The sequence below is a fragment of the Pecten maximus genome, chromosome 4, assembly GCF_902652985.1.
Source record: "Pecten maximus chromosome 4, xPecMax1.1, whole genome shotgun sequence".
In the NCBI taxonomy this organism is placed as follows: domain Eukaryota; kingdom Metazoa; phylum Mollusca; class Bivalvia; order Pectinida; family Pectinidae; genus Pecten; species Pecten maximus.
The window spans coordinates 39,548,669-39,569,267 of NC_047018.1; the positions used below are offsets into that span (position 1 = coordinate 39,548,669).

Below are 20,599 nucleotides of genomic sequence, written 5' to 3' on the forward strand. Positions count from 1 at the left end.
AGGCTAAAATCTTCAAACGACTTCTTCTCAACAACCAACAGTCCCAGGGAGTTGATATTGGGTCTGTAGCATGCTGGGGTAAAGGGCTACCAAGTTTGTTCAAATGAATGACCTTGACTTTCATTCAAGGTCACAGGAGTCAAAAAGGCTAAAAAAAAATTAGACGACTTCTTCTAAATAGCCAAAAGACCCAGGGACTTGATATTGGGTCTGTAGCATGCTGGGGTGAAGGGCTACCAAGTTTGTTCAAATGAATGACCTTGACCTTCATTCAAGGTCACAGGAGTCAAAAAGGCTAAAATCTTTAAACGACTTCTTCTCAATAACCAAGAGTCCCAGGGACTTGATATTGGGTCTGTAGCATGCTGGGGTGAAGGGCTACCAAGTTTGTTCAAATGAATGACCTTGACTTTCATTCAAGGTCACAGGAGTCAAAAAGGCTAAAATCTTTAAACGACTTCTTCTCAATAACCAAGAGTCCCAGGGAGTTAATATTGGGTCTGTAGCATGCTCGGGTGAAGGGCTACCAAGTTTGTTCAAATGAATGACCTTGACTTTCATTCAAGGTCACAGGGGTCAAAAAGGCTAAAATCTTTAAACGACTTCTTCTCAATAACCAAGAGTCCCAGGGAGTTGATATTGGGTCTGTAGCATGCTGGGGTGAAGGGCTACCAAGTTTGTTCAAATGAATGACCTTGACCGTCATTCAAGGTCACAGGAGTCAAAAAGGCTAAAATCTTTAAACGACTTCTTCTCAATAACCAAGAGTCTCAGAGGCCTAATATTTGGCCTGTAGCATGCTGGGGTGAAGGGCTCCCAAGTTTGTTCAAATGAATGACCTTGACTTTCATTCAAGGTCACAGGAGTCAAAAAGGCTAAAATCTTTAAACAACTTCTTCTCAATAACCAAGAGTCCCAGAGACCTAATATTTGGCCTGTAGCATGCTGGGGTGAAGGGCTACCAAGTTTGTTCAAATGAATGACCTTGACTTTCATTCAAGGTCACAGGAGTCAAAAAGGCTAAAATCTTTAAACGACTTCTTCTCAATAACCAAGAGTCCCAGAGAGTTGATATTGGGTCTGTAGCATGCTGGGGTAAAGGGCTACCAAGTTTGTTCAAATGAATGACCTTGACCTTCATTCAAGGTCACAGGGGTCAAAAAGGCTAAAATCTTTAAACAACTTCTTCTCAATAACCAAGAGTCCCAGGGAGTTGATATTGGGTCTGTAGCATGCTGGGGTGAAGGGCTACCAAGTTTGTTCAAATGAATGACCTTGACCTTCATTCAAGGTCACGTCGATCAAGTATGCTTAAATCTTTAAATGACTTTTAGTGAAAAGCCAAAGTGCAGAGAGACATTATATTGGTCCTGTAGCATGCTTTCAAATAACTGCAGGATCCATATATGAAAAGATCACTGCATTGCAGGTGAGCGATTTGGGCCCATTGGGCCCTTGTTTATACATGATTGTCTCCCCTGTTTTATTTATACATGATTGTCTCCCCTGTTTTAGTATATATGTTAGATTTTCTCCTGTTATGGTAATTGTTAGCTTCTCTCTTTCCAAATTTGATCATTGTTTAATTATTGTAACTGATAAATGTTAGAGAGATTCACAGCTATTTCCCATCACATAATAGAAATTGATTATTATTTGTATTTGACTCAACTGTGCACAAGGGACTTGCTCACCATTTCATTTGAAATATTGGCTTTTGCTCAAATTAAGTGCAGAAGCACCTAAAATCTCTCCATTTTTGAAAACACCAAACTTTATGACTTTGTAACTTTGTACGACTGTACTTAACTTTGTACACAGAATTGTTTATTGCTAAAATTTATGTGGTTTTTTTCATGAAAATGAATGAAAAAAATACAACGTGCTGTTTTAAGTTCATAATTTACGTTCAACAATTCATTGCATTTTTTGTAAGTGGCAAAATAGCATGCAATTTTATTTAGTTACGTACCACACAAAACATCTCACAAAATTAACTGTTGATGTATTAACATATGCGTCGTGTGTCCTTGACCCTGTGTAATGACCTTTATTAACCTTGTAGCCTTGTGACTGTTTTTTTTTTTTTTTTGATAGTTTTTATTTATGAATTTTGTGTTCCTCCCCCCAGGTGCTCCATTCTCGTAACCTACTCAGCTCCGGTACCCGAGTTGGCAGTTTCAAGATAGATATCGGGACTGTTTATAGCGCTCCTGGTACTTTTATTTGTTCTTGGTCTGCAGAACTCTTGAAGCCCTGACCAAGTTACCTGCATGCTTGGTTTTTCCCAGCATGCACCTCATATCTAATTTTCATCGTTAATGCTTAATCATGTAGTTTGATATTTTGATAACAAAAAACTAACTTTCATTTCATGTTATTTTCACTGCACTCTCCTATTTGATTTAATCCTTCTATCTGAAAATCATTTGACAATTATTACTCCGGTGGAGAAAACGAGTTATAAGAGTTCCAACAGTCTAGGGTATGATTTATGTCCGGGCGTGATTCTATTCTTACAAAGATCTATTGAAATTCAGACTGAATATTTGGGAGCAGTTTTATTTTTGTTCTTTCAATTTTAAAATTATTTAAGTACTGTTGTTGAAAGTATTTTTGAAATCTTCTTAAAAATAATATTTGAAAAAGATTTTATTATTAAGCTTTTATTTGCATGGCCAGTCAATATGCCTTGTTATTGGTAATCAATGACACTATTTTAGCGAATGAGGAAGTTTGAAAAACAACATTTATAGTTTTGAAATATAGACATTCTTAACTTGGACTTTACTGTGTCTGAACAATGAATCCCACTTACTTTTAAAAAGTTCGAACTCCATATTCTGGTTTTGAAAAATTGAAAAAATTGAAACTATCCAACAAGCTCTAAAAACTGTTGTCACTCTTGCTTGGGTTTGAGTCTTTTTTTTTTTTTTTTTTTTTAAATTTCTTGATTTGCATCCTCTTCCCATTTTGTAGTTTCTTGTCTGCCCAACTCGCTTGTCTTGAAGAGAATAAGATCTTTCAGCAGGATTGATTTAACAAGAAGTTTTCAGTTCAAAGCTTGGTCAGCTTTGCAAACTAATAAAACAGTTTTCAGAATTAAATTATGTTTGAAATTCACATATGATTTTGTCTTTGTCTTTTTAAAAAATGTTCTTCAAAAGTAAGAATTTGTGTTTAGAGTTTTCTTTTTGTAGTATTTTGATTGATGAAACATATGTTTATGAATTGTTATGCTGCTATGACTTTTGAGGATCCTCAGATTTTGAAGATGGGCGAGATGGTGTAGATTTATGATGTACTCAATCTGGTAGATCTATCTGGGATTTTGAGTTTCTGTGAAGGTCAAAGGTCAATCTTGAGGTTGAGGAATGACCTTCACTCCAATGTTATTTTCTGTGAAGGTGAAGGTCAAAGATCAATCTTTGGACTGAAGAATGACTTTCACTGTATACCTGTTTTCGTGAATGTGTTGCATCTGATCGCAGCTTTATACAAGAAAAACTGAATCCTGTTCCTTCAAATAGTCAAAAGATGTCATTAACAGTATTGGGTCTGAGAGACAGGTCTGAAAAGAGGGTAGGGCCCCAAACTTTTTCTTTCAGTGTATTTTGCCGCATATGGGAACAACTTGTAAAACAAAATATGATAGACATGCTTGAGTGATTTTTCAGAAAGTTCTTAAAACTTCAAACACTGGTAAACCGCAAATAAAGCTTTATCAGATTTATTCAAAACCTTGACATTATAATTCGACTTGAAAAGTACATTAACAGATGAAGTTGCCATGGAAACCAATGAGTTGTTCTTGTAAAACAGCTGACTGGTATTGTGTCTTGTTTCCTGTTTGTCATTCCTAGCTTTAGCGATGTTATGGGTCCTTTAACAAGCAAATTAGATTAGCAGACGATTATCAGGTGGCTTGAGCTAAAGCGATAATTGAAAAAAATCTTTCAAAAAAAAAAACTGGAGAAAAGAAAATTTTCAAAATGTTTTAAGATGCCTGAAAGAATCTACATCAAATTTGCTTGTCTGATTTTGGACATTGGTTGTTGATATTTCACTGGCAGCATTGTTGACAACTAAAGGGCAGTAACCCAAATTACAAGACTGGCCTAAAAAAAATAATTAAATTTTTCATTTCTTCACAAAATGAAATAATAAAAAGTTACAGGATGTGAAATTAATATTCTTAATTAATAGTGACATTTTTACTTACTTAATGATGTGAATAATTTGTCAGAGAAAAGTTGACAACCAATGAAATCTATTTTCTTTGATTTCCAGGCGATTATAGTCATGTTTATTTTCTTCCATTACCTGAAACGAAATAAATAGCAAATCAATTAGTCTGATTAAATGTTAATTACAAGCTGTTTGTTTTACCTGTTCACACGAGTATGTGTGTACGGAGGATCGTGTTGCTATGACAACTGACAAGTTCTGTGTTGTCCATGGCCTAGGTTTGTCAATCGGGACGTCTATTCCGCTCCAACAAGCCGCTCGGAACATACAAACTTGACGTCGGCACGGTTTACAATGCACAAGGTACTGTGTTTAAATCACAATGTTTTTGTGACAGATAACAGGTAAAACAGAAAAAATTAATTCAGGTAAAAAAAATTGAAATGTTATTAATTTAACTACAGAAGCTATTGACTTTGATGAATTTGGTGAATTATTTGCTTGAGACTGTATTCTGATTCTATAAGTGTTTGACTTGTATACTCTACATATTCTAACTTGCATAATGGTTTTAATATTTAGTTTACTCACACACAATTTTACAAAGTAAAAAAATAATAAATAAATCTTTTTTTCTATGGTGCTTTTGGCTGTCTGTCCACCTATTAATTGACATAAAAATGAATGCTGGTGTTGTTTTGCTTATTTTCTCATACAGACCAAGTGCTACCTCAATTACAAGCTAACATGTGCATTGTCAATTTTTCTCAATTATGCAAATTTTTAATTCTTTATTAAAATGTCCACAGACTTTCTGAATGTTGATTGAGGTATCACTTAAAAAAAAAATAAAAAAAATTGCAAATCAGTATATACACATTATCAATTTTATCTTTTAAATATTTTGGAGTTGTTTTTAATGTTGTTTTTTGTGCATTGAAGCGTTTGAACAGATTAAGAAGTGTAATTAGGTATAATTATATTTTTATTGCTTTAAATGTGATAAATGATTTTGATTTTTTTTTAGTATATCTGCATACATGAATTTTATCTTAGCATTTTTTCCTTGATCTGCCTGAAACATGGAAATATATTTTTTTTTACACAAATCACTGTTGTATTTACTTTATCTATTTTCTTTATGAAATGATGTCTTGTTGAATAAAACATTCTTAAATTGTTGTCTTTTTGAGATGATTATTTGTTAGCCCAAAAATTTCAAAAGAATGATTTATTCAACAGGTATGTAAAAGAATGTTTGCATTTGGAGATGATTGAAAAACTTTTGTGCTTGATCTCAAATAATTTTTATCATTTAATTTTTCAATATATTTATCAAAATGTAATTGACATGGAATTACTTTTATTTTTAGACTACCATTGTCGGATAAAACAGTTTTTAAAAATGAAAATTTTATCGTAGCACTTACATTGAAGAATATGATAAATTTATTGACTAAGTTCGTTATATCTTAACAATAAAAAACTCATATACCTTAAAATGTTTCAAGAGTACACTGAATAAATTAAAACATGGCGTTTTTTTTAATTTCGATTTTATTCAATTTTAGATCGGCAGTTTTACCACAAATGGGCAATGTTGACAGACTCGGACGACATCAATGGAGGGGTCAAAGGTTATGTCAAAGTGGACATCGCTGTGATAGGCAAAGGAGACTCTGTCAAGGTTAATTTACTTGTGACGTTGTCGAATCAGTGATTTAAATGATTGGCACATTGATGATAATATTAAGATAACCACATTAAAGTATAATTCTTAAGGATAATGAAGGAAGTTTCCATTTGACATTGAATTTATGCAAATTTAAAATGAATTCCTATAATTGTTAGTGATAATTGAAAACAAAAATAATTTCATCAAAGTATAAAATTTTCAGGGAAGAATTCAAAATTAAAGAAATAGTTATTTGAAAGTTTCAATAAAAGTTTTGAATTTTAACGGGATTAGAAACCAAGGACTAACAGAAGTAGTTGTTTCTGTGTTTAAAGTTTTTAAAATGGTTTAAGATATTTATGTAGTTGAAGGATTGATATGGGTCCTGAGTGATACCTATTGTCGTGTGTGTTTATAGGTTCCTCCGAAAACTGACAAGGATGAGGACGATATTGAAGGGTAAGAAATATGGAATGTTAAACTTTCAATGCTTATTTGATTTTTAACCTGTAACTGTTTAATTCCATAATACTGAGATTAAATGATTTCTGATTTATAATTTAGGAGAATTTGTCTGTCGATTTTGTGATATTAAAATTGTAAATATCTACATGTGAAGTTTAATGTTGATAGTTAGATCTATTAACTTTTAACTTGATGTTCTACAGAAATTTGTTACTACCGGAGGGTGTTCCTGCTGATCGTCAGCGTGCCAAATTCACAGTCCGGGTCCTGAAGGCAGAGGGCCTACCCAAGATGAACACAGGGATAATGGCCAATGTGAAAAAGGCTTTTACTGGGGAAACCAAGGACCTAGTGGACCCCTATGTATCGGTGTCCTTCGCAGGACATGTGGTAAGTAGTCAGGGGTGGGTCATCAGTGGTTACCATGGTAACTGGACTTTATAGTTAGGGGTAGGTCATCAGTGGTTGCCATGGTAACTGGACTTTATAGTGAGGGTTATGTCATCAGTGGTTACCATGGTAACTGGACTTCATAGTAAGGGTTAGGTCATCAGTGGTTGCCATGGTAACTGGACTTTATAGTGAGGGTTATGTCATCAGTGGTTACCATGGTAACTGGACTTCATAGTAAGAGTTAGGTCATCAGTGGTTGCCATGGTAACTGGACTTCATAGTAAGGTTTAGGTCATCAGTGGTTGCCATGGTAACTGGACTTTATAGTTAGGGTTAGGTCATAAGTGGTTACCACGGTAACTGCACTTTATAGTTGGGGGTAGGTCATCAGTGGTTACCATGGTAACTGGACTTTATAGTGAGGGTTAGGTCATCAGTGGTTAACATGGTAACTGGACTTTGTAGTGAGGGTTAGGTCATCAGTGGTTACCATGGTAACTGGACGTTATAGTGAGGGTTAGGTCATCAGTGGTTACCATGGTAACTGGACTTTATAGTTAGGGTTAGGTCATCAGTAGTTACCATGGTAACTGGACTTTATAGGTTATCAATGGTTGCCATGGTTTTCACTGTACATATTTTCAACAGTGCCACGAAATTATCAAGTTGTACCAATATCATCATAAATTTTTAGGTAAAGTTTGACTGATGTTACTCTTATTTTTCCAGGGGAAGACGACGGTGAAGAAGGGTTGTTACGAACCTGTATGGAATGAACAACTTGTGTTCACCGAGATGTTTCCACCGTTATGTCGGAGGATGAAAGTTCAGCTGCGGGACAGTGACAAAGTCAACGATGACATTATCGGCACATTTTTCATCGATATCTCCAAGATATCCAATGAGGGAGACAAAGGTAGGACTTTATAACCCATATTGGGAACATTTCATTGCTTAAATACATCACAGGCCTTTTCACCATTCATATTGTATCAAAACATTATTCGTTTGGTTAAATCAGCCCATGTCTGATGATAGGCCCACTCATCCTTTATCAGTTTAGTATAAAGGAATTTTTTTCCTGAAAACTTTTTTGATTTGTGATAGTTCTTTTATCCATGGCTAAAGGGAGATAACTCCCCTAAGTTTTGGTCTAGTTCTTCCTCTACAGAGAAGTAGGGTAAATTCTAGAGCAGTTTAAATTGTTATATAAGTATTACTGAAAATCACTGATTTTTTGGAGATTTTTCGTTGAAACAATAACCTGAAAATACAGCTTCAGCAATCAGAGAGATACCAATGCTTTCCTTACAAGCTGAAAACATCTGTGAAAATTGCAGAAATTGGCCCAACTACCTAGTAATATTATTTATGTGTAGTCAGGTATTGGTAACTTGATTGGAGTGTATTGATAAATATTAATGTGTAATTTGTTTCTGGAAAAGACAAATCCCAAAACCATAGTCGGTAAGGACAACTACTAACAGGGGGTGCGAAATATTGGCTCGATTGTAAATACAGGTTTTCTCAATACTTACTGAAGCAGGAAATATTATGGATGGGGATCTCTGACTGACAGTTGTAGAAAGTCTGTATTCTATGAGCACCATTGACTACGAAAAAACTAACTCAGTTTCTTTTTCAAATGAAATGGGACAGTATTCTTTACTCCTTTACTGACTCTTGATTCTATAATTCTAAAAAAAAGGAATTCCTACGTCATAATTCTGAAATGTTCCTTTATTATTGAAATCTGTCCGTCTGCTCAGTTTTCTGCACTTTCCTCACCCATGCTTCAATTGAAGGTATGTTGGTGAAAGTTGGTATGTAACTTCAGTATGAGTAGATCAAGATCGAGTTTCAGGGTATTTTGGTCAAGGTCAAGGTTTAGAGGGGATCGGTAGGGGACATGTATTGCTTTAGCATGCTTAGTTTTGTTTAGTTTTGTCAAGCTTTAATAATTTTCTTTTTTAATTGTTTAAAAGATACTTATATATTGATGACACTGAATTGTAATGAATCATTTATAGATGATGTGCTATATTAATTGTAAAATATTCATCCGTTTCCTAGATTGTCTATATTTACTTTAGATATTGATACCTTTGATGTACACATGATACTGTATTTTACCTAATAAGCACACAAATATCATGTTAAATTGATGAAAAAGGAAGCTGTCTTTCCCTGGAATAGTGTCTGACTAAAAGATGAAGTAAATCAGTAATATAAGTAATATTTCCACAATTTTTAATTAAGTGCCTCATCACTTTTCTCCCAATGAAACAAAGATGTGCTTATTAGGTTGAATACATGATTTATAGCTCACATCATGAATTGCTGTCATGATATATGATGTTACACTCTCTGGTACAGGATCAAACTCCAAGGTAAAATTTCTCCAAATCTAGCATTTGGTCAAAGGGAGACAAATCTGAACATCTTGTATTGGGGAGACATGGTCTAAGGGAGGCAACTGTTTATTATAAGTGCAGTTCTATAGGGTATTTCATATCATATATGATGTTCTCATTCTAGAGAAGACAAGCACCAAAGATGGTAAGCACAAGTACTTTATGTGCTAATATTGGTCCCCTATATGGGCCATACTAACATACTTACAGAGGCCCCACACAGGGGCTCTCAACATAACATAAATGTAATCATACTAACAGGGGCCCCACACAGGGGCTCTCAACATAACATTTAAATATACTCATACTAACAGGGGCCCCACACAGGGGCTCTCAACATAACATTTAAATGTACTCATACTAACAGGGGCCCCACACAGTGGCTCTCAACATAACATTTAAATGTAATCATACTAACAGGGGCCCCACACAGGGGCTCTCAACATAACATAAATGTAATCATACTAACAGGGGCCCCACACAGGGGCTCTCAACATAACATTTAAATGTAATCATACTAACAGGGGCCCCACACAGGGGCTCTCAACATAACATTTAAATGTACTCATACTAACAGGGGCCCCACACAGTGGCTCTCAACATAACATTTAAATGTAATCATACTAACAGGGGCCCCACACAGGGGCTCTCAACATAACATAAATGTAATCATACTAACAGGGGCCCCACACAGTGGCTCTCAACATAACATTTAAATGTAATCATACTAACAGGGGCCCCACACAGGGGCTCTCAACATAACATTTAAATGTACTCATACTAACAGGGGCCCCACACAGTGGCTCTCAACATAACATTTAAATGTAATCATACTAACAGGGGCCCCACACAGGGGCTCTCAACATAACATAAATGTAATCATACTAACAGGGGCCCCACACAGTGGCTCTCAACATAACATTTAAATGTAATCATACTAACAGGGGCCCCACACAGGGGCTCTCAACATAACATAAATGTACTCATACTAACAGGGGCCCAACACAGGGGCTCTCAACATAACATTTAAATGTACTCATACTAACAGGGGCCCCACACAGGGGCTCTCAACATAACATTTAAATGTAATCATACTAACCGGGGCCTCACACAGGGGCTCTCAACATAACATAAATATAATCATACTAACAGGGGCCCCACACAGGGGCTCTCAACATAACATAAATGTACTCATACTAACAGGGGCCTCACACAGGGACTCCCAACATAACAGATAAAAGTACTCATTATAATTATGCTGATATGTTTACCCAACTGGGGCCCCCAAACTAGGGGTAATGTTAATGGGATGCCCAACTTTGATGTAAAATTATTAACAAGGGAACCCAATATTAAATTACTAAAAGGATCACCACACAGGGTCTATAATATATAGCAATTAGAAATACTCTGTTTATACTAATAGGCCTCCACTCGACAAAGTATTAACCTTGTGATTATTGTCATTATTTTTTCTTTCTCTTACAACCTTCAGTTACAAACTTTTAAAATTTTCTCTAGTAAGTTAAATCATGTATGCCTTGGATAATACAGTTATGTAAATAAAGGAAATTTTTTAAAAAGTTACTTTTAAATAAGAAAAAAAAAATCAAAAGTGAAATAATGATGAACTCACTCCATTCTGCCATAATATTTTGGTACAATATGGTGAATACTTAAAAGCCATAATGATTAAAACAATTACCATTATTTTCTTACATTTATATCAATATATCTTAACCCAGTAGTGGCGACATTTATATCAATATATCTTAACCCAGTAGTGGCGACATTTATATCAATATATCTTAACCCAGTAGTGGCGACATTTATATCAATATATCTTAACCCAGTAGTGGCGACATTTATATCAATATATCTTAACCCAGTAGTGGCGACATTTATATCAATATATCTTAACCCAGTAGTGGCGACATTTATATCAATATATCTTAACCCAGTAGTGGCGACATTTATATCAATATATCTTAACCCAGTAGTGGCGACATTTATATCAATATATCTTAACCCAGTAGTGGCGACATTTATATCAATATATCTTAACCCAGTAGTGGCGACATTTATATCAATATATCTTAACCCAGTAGTGGCGACATTTATATCAATATATCTTAACCCAGTAGTGGCGACATTTATATCAATATATCTTAACCCAGTAGTGGCGACATTTATATCAATATATCTTAACCCAGTAGTGGCGACATTTATATCAATATATCTTAACCCAGTAGTGGCGACATTTATATCAATATATCTTAACCCAGTAGTGGCGACATTTATATCAATATATCTTAACCCAGTAGTGGCGACATTTATATCAATATATCTTAACCCAGTAGTGGCGACATTTATATCAATATATCTTAACCCAGTAGTGGCGACATTTATATCAATATATCTTAACCCAGTAGTGGCGACATTTATATCAATATATCTTAACCCAGTAGTGGCGACATTTATATCAATATATCTTAACCCAGTAGTGGCGACATTTATATCAATATATCTTAACCCAGTAGTGGCGACATTTATATCAATATATCTTAACCCAGTAGTGGCGACATTTATATCAATATATCTTAACCCAGTAGTGGCGACATTTATATCAATATATCTTAACCCAGTAGTGGCGACATTTATATCAATATATCTTAACCCAGTAGTGGCGACATTTATATCAATATATCTTAACCCAGTAGTGGCGACATTTATATCAATATATCTTAACCCGGTAGTGGCGACATTTATATCAATATATCTTAACCCAGTAGTGGCGACATTTATATCAATATATCTTAACCCAGTAGTGGCGACATTTATATCAATATATCTTAACCCAGTAGTGGCGACATTTATATCAATATATCTTAACCCAGTAGTGGCGACATTTATATCAATATATCTTAACCCAGTAGTGGTGACATGTTTCAGGTTTTCTTCCGACCTTTGGTCCATGCTGGATAAACTTGTATGGGTCGATACGTGACTACCACATACTGGATGAGCACACACACCTCAACGATGGCCTTGGGGAGGGAGTATCCTATCGAGGCCGCATGCTCATCTCCCTAAAAACGGACATTATAGACAGTGTGGAGGAGGGATTTAACAAAGCCATGGTCGAGTTGGAACCAGCACTGCCAATACCAGAGGTAAGATAGGTCAAGGTCACTGACCAAGGTCAAGGTTGTATTAAGTTACAAAAAAAAGTGTTATATCACTGTCTTTTATTTAGCCCACTCCATCAGCTACACATTATGTATTGTCTGCCTATGACAGGAGATCAATATTTCCATGAGATTTGTTGTATTCTTCACCAAATCATCTTTAGCATTGATAAGTAATTCCAGTATCGCAAAGCAATGATTTAAATATTAGACTAGCTAAAAGACAAATTATTCTTAATATGATATTACATGTAAATGTTACAAATTTTATTCACACATGGATTGTTCACATCATATTTCAGTTTAAAAAAATATCAATTTCACAGTGACATCTGAATTTTTAAACGTTCATCAGTTTGATAACTTATATGGCTACCATGACGATCTCTTTCAATTACCAGAATGCAACAGGACGATTAGAGGAATACTTCCTGTTTGGATGTTTCCTAGAAGCCTCTATGATTGACAAGAAAGTGGGAGACAAGCCTGTCCATTTTGAAATTAGCATTGGTAGGTACACCCAATCTAGTGGCTCAGTGTGGCAGTGGTAACACACTCGTCTTTAACCCTTAGTCAACCAGAGTTTGGTTCTCAGATTGGACATGATAATGGAGTCGCCTACCCAACCACTCCTGGTTCCTCCCACTAGTAATTAAAACCCATGCTGCATTTCAGGTCCAAGGATAATTCGTATACGATGATATAACTTTCACAATTGTTAAAATTAAATCAATTTTGAACCTTTTTTTACCATAAGATATTATTGTTGTTTGTATAAAAGGATAGGAAACAGCATTTGAGAAGCTTCATATTATTCAAATTTTGTCATAATATATGTTCAGCTGCCCTTTAGCATATGATGGGGGTTTTTTTTCAGCCTAATGCTGGAAACACACTAGATGGGTACAACCCACCCACCAAGAAAAGACAGGACTCTAGTAGTGAGGAGGAAAGCGAAGAGGAAGGCGAGGATGGACCGATGGAGAAACTCGTCAGTACCGATGCCCCCAAGTGGCAGAGTCACACACCACCCCTTCGCCCAGTCACCCGTGATCGATGCTACTACCACCTTCCATTCTATGATGACAAGCCATGCGTATACATCAAGGAAGTGTTTGAGGACCATCGAAGGAGAATGTACAATACTAACATCATCAACAAAATCGCCGAAAAACTGGTCAGACCCCTACAAATATTCTCATAACATGATTATTTTATTTCTTTATTTTGTCATGCATAGTTGTTAATGCAGAGATTTTCAGACAAATGTCTGTTTATAAGGTTTGCTAATCAACCTTAATCCCAATTAAAGATCAGTCCTATTTTTTCCCCGAATTTGAACTGTATTTTCCAAACTGAGGAATTTTGGAAATAAGTAAAAGCAAACCTTCAAAACATTCATACTATTTTCCAATTTTTCAAAAAGATATACTGACAAATTTTCAGATTTTTAGACAGGCTTCTATTCTCAAAGCATTTGACAAAACTCTTGCATGAATTCTGTTTAAATGTACTTGAAAATAAATGACATATTAAATTCCAAATTCTGTTTCCTCAACAGGAGGATGGAATAAACGATGTGCATGAGATGATTAATCAGGAACAGCCATTCCCGGAGAAACGTCTCCGTGGAGTGTTCGAAGAGCTTGGATCTTCAGCTTCAAAATTCGTCACAATTGTCAAGGGAACAAGTGGGGGAGCCACGGCAGGCAAAACTAAACTGGACAAGGAACGACAGAAATTACTCATCAGGGAAATGGTAGGTTTGGGGGGAATAATGTAAACTGGACAAGGAACGACAGAAATTACTCATCAGGGAAATGGTAGGTTTGGGGGGAATAATCTAAACTGGACAAGGAACGACAGAAATTACTCATCAGGGAGATGGTAGGTTTGGGGGGAATAATGTAAACTGGACAAGGAACGACAGAAATTACTCATCAGGGAGATGGTAGGTTTGGGGGGAATAATGTAAACTAGACAAGGAACGACAGAAATTACTCATCAGGGAAATGGTAGGTTTGGGGGGAATAATCTAAACTGGACAAGGAACGACAGAAATTACTCATCAGGGAAATGGTAGGTTTGGGGGGAATAATCTAAACTGGACAAGGAACGACAGAAATTACTCATCAGGGAAATGGTAGGTTTGGGGGGAATAATCTAAACTGGACAAGGAACGACAGAAATTACTCATCAGGGAAATGGTAGGTTTGGGGGGAATAATCTAAACTGGACAAGGAACGACAGAAATTACTCATCAGGGAGATGGTAGGTTCAGGGGGAAAAAGATCAAATTATTTTAGGTAATTTTCCTAAGTTATGAGATGAACTGAATTTTTTGGTTACAATTTCACTACTGGATGAAACAGGTTTAATAGTATTTGTCTGTCTGATAGCAGGTTACTTTATACACTTACAATTAATCTCTCGCCTACAGTTTTCATGAAATGAAGTCCAGTGTCCTTAAACAGAGTTGCTGCCCTTTGATCACCATTTGTATCATTGTCCAAGGACTTACAATGCTCCGTCTGAAACATTCAATTGACAGATTTACATTAGAATAATTCTTGATGTGATGGAATGCTTCAAACTGATTTATAGTCAGGGTTAGATTTATAGTCCTTTGTTCATTAAAAAGTTAAGAAGATCTACATACATAAGGTTTTGCCTCTTTATTTCTCACTGACCCTGTTATTACATGTTTATTTGCTGGTTGTATCGCTATGCCAACAGCCAGTCTCATTTTGAGATGGAATCTCTTTGTAGTAGTTGATGGCTACCACACTGGACATAATACTGAGACCTGTTGCATGCTATCCAGAACAATTTGGGGCAAAGTGTTTTCCTTAAGTACAGTCCAGGACAGTCTGTGATCTTTGCTTCCTGAGAAATATTATCTGCTCTGCCAGGGATCAAATCACACACCTGGGTTCATCTAAGGTTGCAATAGTCTCATAATCTACTGACTAAGCGACCATAGGCCATTAAGGGAACCACATAAAAATTATTTGATGTTTTGGTTTTAACAGGATCAGATGTCTACACTTGCCCGCAGTATGAAGGCTACTGTATCCAAGGGAAATCTCAAGGACAAACTTCGCTATGCAAGCCAGTATCTGCAACGACTAAAGGGCCTCACCTTGGAGCCCCAACACGCCCTGCCCGATGTGTTTATATGGATGGTGAGCGGCAACAAGAGAATCGCCTACCAGAGAATTCCCGCAATGGACGTCATCTACTCCATTGTAGACGAGGAGCGTGGCAAAGACTGCTCACGTGTTCAGACCCTGCTCCTCAAGGTCAGTGTCAAGGTCATTGAGAAAGGTCAATACAAAGGTTATCTAGCGGCGGTCTTTTTATACGAATGCTGCTATTTATCAAATTTTCGTAATTTGATTCCTGTTACATATATGTTTGAGGTAGATGGCCGTGTAATATATAAAAATTGTCATAAGAAAGTAAAGAGCTTACCAAAACTGATCATGTCTTCAAAATATTGATTCTGATGACATTTTCTTCAAATTTTGTACATCCTAGTTTATAGAAAAAATTTTTACCTACCTCCTTTTTGTATTATCTAGTTTCTTTACTTCCATTTTGTATTATCTAGTTTCTTTACTTCCATTTTGTATTATCTAGTTTCTTTACTTCCATTTTGTATTATCTAGTTTCTTTACTTCCATTTTGTGTTATCTAGTTACTTTACCTCCATTTTGTGTTATCTAGTTTCTTTACTTCCATTTTGTGTTATCTAGTTACTTTACCTCCATTTTGTGTTATCTAGTGTCTTTACCTCCATTTTGTGTTATCTAGTTTCTTTACCTCCATTTTGTATTATCTAGTTTCTTTACCTCCATTTTGTGTTATCTAGTTTCTTTACCTCCATTTTGTGTTATCTAGTTTCTTTACCTCCATTTTGTGTTATCTAGTTTCTTTACCTCCATTTTGTGTTATCTAATTTCTTTACCTCCATTTTGTGTTATCTAGTCTCTTTACCTCCATTTTGTGTTATCTAATTTCTTTACCTCCATTTTGTGTTATCTAGTCTCTTTACCTCCATTTTGTGTTATCTAATTTCTTTACCTCCATTTTGTGTTATCTAGTTACCAGGCAAGAAAGCCACCAGTCAGGCTGGTTGGGCAATTCAGGCCAAGGTCCAGTTGTATCTATGGCTTGGTCTGGCCAAGCACAAAAAGGACTTCCTCAATGGACTGCCTGGAGGTTACGAAACAAACAAACTTACCCAACTGGCTACCAAACCACAGGGAATTCCCCCACCGTTTATACATTACACAGGTAAAAAAAAACATGTAGCTCTTCAAATATTCTACAAATGGAAAAAAATGACCAAACTTTTATACCTAAGTCAGATAAATAATTCCTTTGATATATTTGTAAGTATTTAGATAGGCATTTTTCTGGCTAAAATTCCTTTTCCTATTTCATTTGTTTGACACATTTCAATTTTGTACATTTGATTTTCAGAAAAGCAATTGTTCCAGTTACGAGCACATCTTTATCAGGCCCGCAGTCTGATTGGCTCTGATGCGTCTGGACTCTCTGACCCCTTTGCACGAATTGCCTTTGGGGAACAGAGTGTTTGTACACAAGTAATTGAGGAAACCCTGAGCCCAACTTGGGATGAAATGCTCATCATCAACGAGGTCACAATGTTTGGATTGATGGACGAAATCGCAAACAATCCACCAACGATTATAGTCGAACTCTTTGACCAGGACAAGGTGGTAAGTTTTCCGTAACTTAATTACCGATCCATGCTGTCGTTTACGAATATCTCTTTTAAAGATATTTTTTCAGGAAATATCCATTTTTATAACTTTTTAAACTTGAATGATAGAATAAGCATTATGGCCTTATTTAGACACATTTGCATTTTTGGAATGAAAGCATGGTAGTCGACGATATTAAGGATTCTGGTAAAGTGTGAAAGGGGGGGACTAAATCAGGTAACATAAAATGTGTTAAAGAGCTATAAATAGCCTGGGAAACCATGTCACATGGAGTTCTACAGCTCATTTACATTAGGAATCACAACTAAAATATCTATTTATAGCCTAGGAAACCCAGCTAGCACAAGGAAACCTGGAGCGAGCTATTTATAGCTTTAGGATTCACCAAAAATAATTTTCTATTTATAATCAAGGAAGCCCTGTCACATGGAGGCCTACAGCTATTTATAGCATTACGATTTTTTGCTAAGATTAGACAAATGTCCTGGTATTACAATAAGTAAATATCAATATAATATAACAATTACTAGTTTTAGGAATGATAAATATTATATTCTTCAAATGATTTAAATTTCACTTCAATAAAATCAAAAGAATAACAAGATTGAAATTTAATAAAATCAACCTTTAGTTATGAAATTAATTTTTGTTGTATTTTCTGGATCATTTTTCTGAAGTACTCCATGTTGCCTAGCTTAATTTTAGTGCTTGGCTTTCCCCCTCTATTGAACCTCTCTGTATCTATTGGCTGTGCCCTGATCTGGTTATCCATCAAGACCGTAAACAATAGAATTCTCCTTCAGCTCTCTGCACTTCCCAGGCTTCCTAATTTGACAACTAGTTATAAAGTTATTATACTGTACTGCAGAAATTTTCATTGTCGAATGAAGCTGTGGGGAACCTCTATGTTGTGTTTATAGGGTGTGTGCCCCTCAAGCCCAACCTAATTATGTAGGCAGAGGGATACAGTCTTAGTGAGGAAATAAAAATTCTTCTCCTCATGTACTGTTAAAGATATTTTGAATAAATTTCATATTGAGCTTAATGAGGTTGAAAGGTTGTACAATTTGAAGGTGTAGCTTCTGTCGACAAAGGGGTGGGATCCCAATATCCTCAAAATGAATGAAAGAATACCAAATTTGATCTAGAGCATCTTCGGGTGATTTTAATTGGGTGTGTCACACACCTCCAGGACCAGAGGGTTGAGGTACATAAGCTAGATTACTCCAACGCTTTGATAAACGTTTTCATTTGGTATGAATAAAGGAAGTTAAACAAAATTTCCAAAGCTATCCTCTAAAGTCTACGGATGAAGAGGACTTGTGTTGTATAAATGGACGGGATATAGGCCCCCTCCCTTTGGTATAGTAAAACTGTTTTGAAGATTTTGTTTTTCATAAGTTTTGATTGTTTCCATTATTGAGATTTGAACCCAGCTCTTCTGACATGCTGAAGTTTGCAATTCTCTACGATTCATAGTTTATTGGGTGACAATTTAAATTGCATTCCTAATATACGAGACTCCACAGCAAAATCTCCCAATGGGAAAATCTGCATCTACAGTGGTCGTAAAAGAATACCAAGTATTTGCTAGATGGCTTCATCCTTTGTTTTACATTCCTCCTAAAATCTGTCATAAGATTCTTGAAATAAGTCCACCTGAGTATTCCAACCCCCTCTCTAAACCAACAATGGTGTCAGATTGGACAGGTTTCACTGTGTCTATTTTGTGTGTAAGTGCATATTTCATTTAAAGGTTGTGTCTAGCATGCAGTTTACATATTTTTCCTAAAAACTGAATCTTTTTGAGACTAACATCTTGTCGAGTGCTTTTACATATCAAACTAGCTTTTAAATGTCAACCCCTGAGTTATCTCCCTTTATGAAAAAAAAAATCATGTGACTTGATGTCATAGTCTGCATCATGACTTATTTTCAAAATCAATAATTTTTGAATAAAAAAGTTTAGATACAAATGAAATTTAGAAAGACTGCTAGGTCTCACTCTAGAATATTTTTGTTAATTGAAATTGATCTCCAAATAAATCTTTGAAAAGAACAATCTGAAGAAAACAAACAGGATTGTAGTTTTAAATTTTTGAGTGTTGAGCAAAAAATAAAAACAAAAAACAAAAAACAAAAAAAAAACTTTAGAAATTCAACATTTCTTTTCCCATTTTGAAGACTTTTGAGTTTTGTATTATTGTGATTAAGAATGAAATGGGAGTCGAAACATTCACTATAGCTCTCTCATGAAACATTTCAAATGCAAGCAAAATTGTTGCCAAAAAATAGGACCATTAAGAATTGATGAAGTTGTCTGCTCAGAATTAAAAATCTAAAACTTTCCTGTCTTCAGAGAAATTTTTGATGCGTTTTAACATTTTGTTTTTGATCAAGTGAAAAATTATACTCACTAGCTATGAATTAAACCTTTCCTGTGTTGCTATGGTTACGATATAAATTAGTCACTGAGACCTGTATATGGATATTGTGAGGATACAACAGTGATTTACCATTCCTTGTACAATACAACTTGGTTAAAGATTGGAACTTTAAACATTTACAACTTTGTTGCATAATGGAAGTCTATAATCTTTATTTAAATATGAGAATAATAAGCTTTTTTCAGACGTAATGAGGTACAAGTTTTGCTACAAAAATTATGTAAGCTGAGTTCATTTGAAAATCGTTGATTTTAACTACTTATATTTCAAATAGTCTTAAGTTTAAAAAAAATTGTGATTTTATATTTGATTTTTGGGTCAGCCAAATTGATATTAATTAAAATGTTATCAAATTTGATCAAAAGTTGAGGTACAGTGCATTCCGCTTAATCGGGTTGCCTATTTGCGGGGACTTTTTACCCGATTAACCGACTTACCCGATAAGCCGAAATGCACGTCGCCATCTTGGATTTGGTCCGTAATGGTAGTCAGACTTGGGTCGATTTTGGATGAAAATATTTGCATTATTATTGTTAATAAACGGCGTTTTTGTTTGTGCTTTTACTGATGTCAAATTGTCAGATTACTATTACTAATTGTATAAAAATGTGTGTATTAAAATAACAAAACCTTAATGATTTTCTTATTCGCGGCACAGTACAATCGTAGCACCTCAAATCGGGGGGTCATACATCCCTGTTTCATCCGTGTGTTCCTAATTTGACATACGATCTAAGGACTCGCCGACAATTACATCTAAAATCATTTATGTTTATCATAGAGACATTCTTATGTTTTGAAGTTTAAAATATTCCATATTATTTCCAATTACCAAAGCACAGAGATCGGAGAAACCGAGTTTATTTAGGTCGTTTCCTGTGGTATAAATTTATACGAACTTCACACTGGCAGTCACTGATAAAACAACACGAAATCCAATGTAATGTTTTTATTAACCAGTTCTAATCCTAACCTGAATAGGAATTATGAGCTAACGTCGGGCGTCTGTCCTTTTACTGCTCGCTACTGATTTTTAACTCACCTGTGTATCGGTGTCGTCACATTTCCCCGTGGC

The 20,599-nt window shown here is 35.4% G+C and overlaps 1 protein-coding gene across 1 annotated transcript in view; it reads left to right on the plus strand.

Moving 5' to 3' along the window:
* Positions 1-20,599, plus strand: part of LOC117326536 (otoferlin-like) — a 141,860-nt gene that overhangs the window by 21,389 nt on the left and 99,872 nt on the right. The window contains exons 9-21 of the mRNA XM_033883291.1: positions 4,467-4,551; positions 5,760-5,875; positions 6,282-6,322; positions 6,532-6,718; positions 7,451-7,637; positions 9,260-9,280; positions 12,088-12,308; positions 12,725-12,859; positions 13,201-13,500; positions 13,885-14,082; positions 15,356-15,625; positions 16,430-16,622; positions 16,812-17,071. Coding sequence (XP_033739182.1) covers positions 4,467-4,551; positions 5,760-5,875; positions 6,282-6,322; positions 6,532-6,718; positions 7,451-7,637; positions 9,260-9,280; positions 12,088-12,308; positions 12,725-12,859; positions 13,201-13,500; positions 13,885-14,082; positions 15,356-15,625; positions 16,430-16,622; positions 16,812-17,071 — 2,214 coding nt within the window. The remainder of the gene's footprint in view (positions 1-4,466; positions 4,552-5,759; positions 5,876-6,281; positions 6,323-6,531; positions 6,719-7,450; positions 7,638-9,259; positions 9,281-12,087; positions 12,309-12,724; positions 12,860-13,200; positions 13,501-13,884; positions 14,083-15,355; positions 15,626-16,429; positions 16,623-16,811; positions 17,072-20,599) is intronic.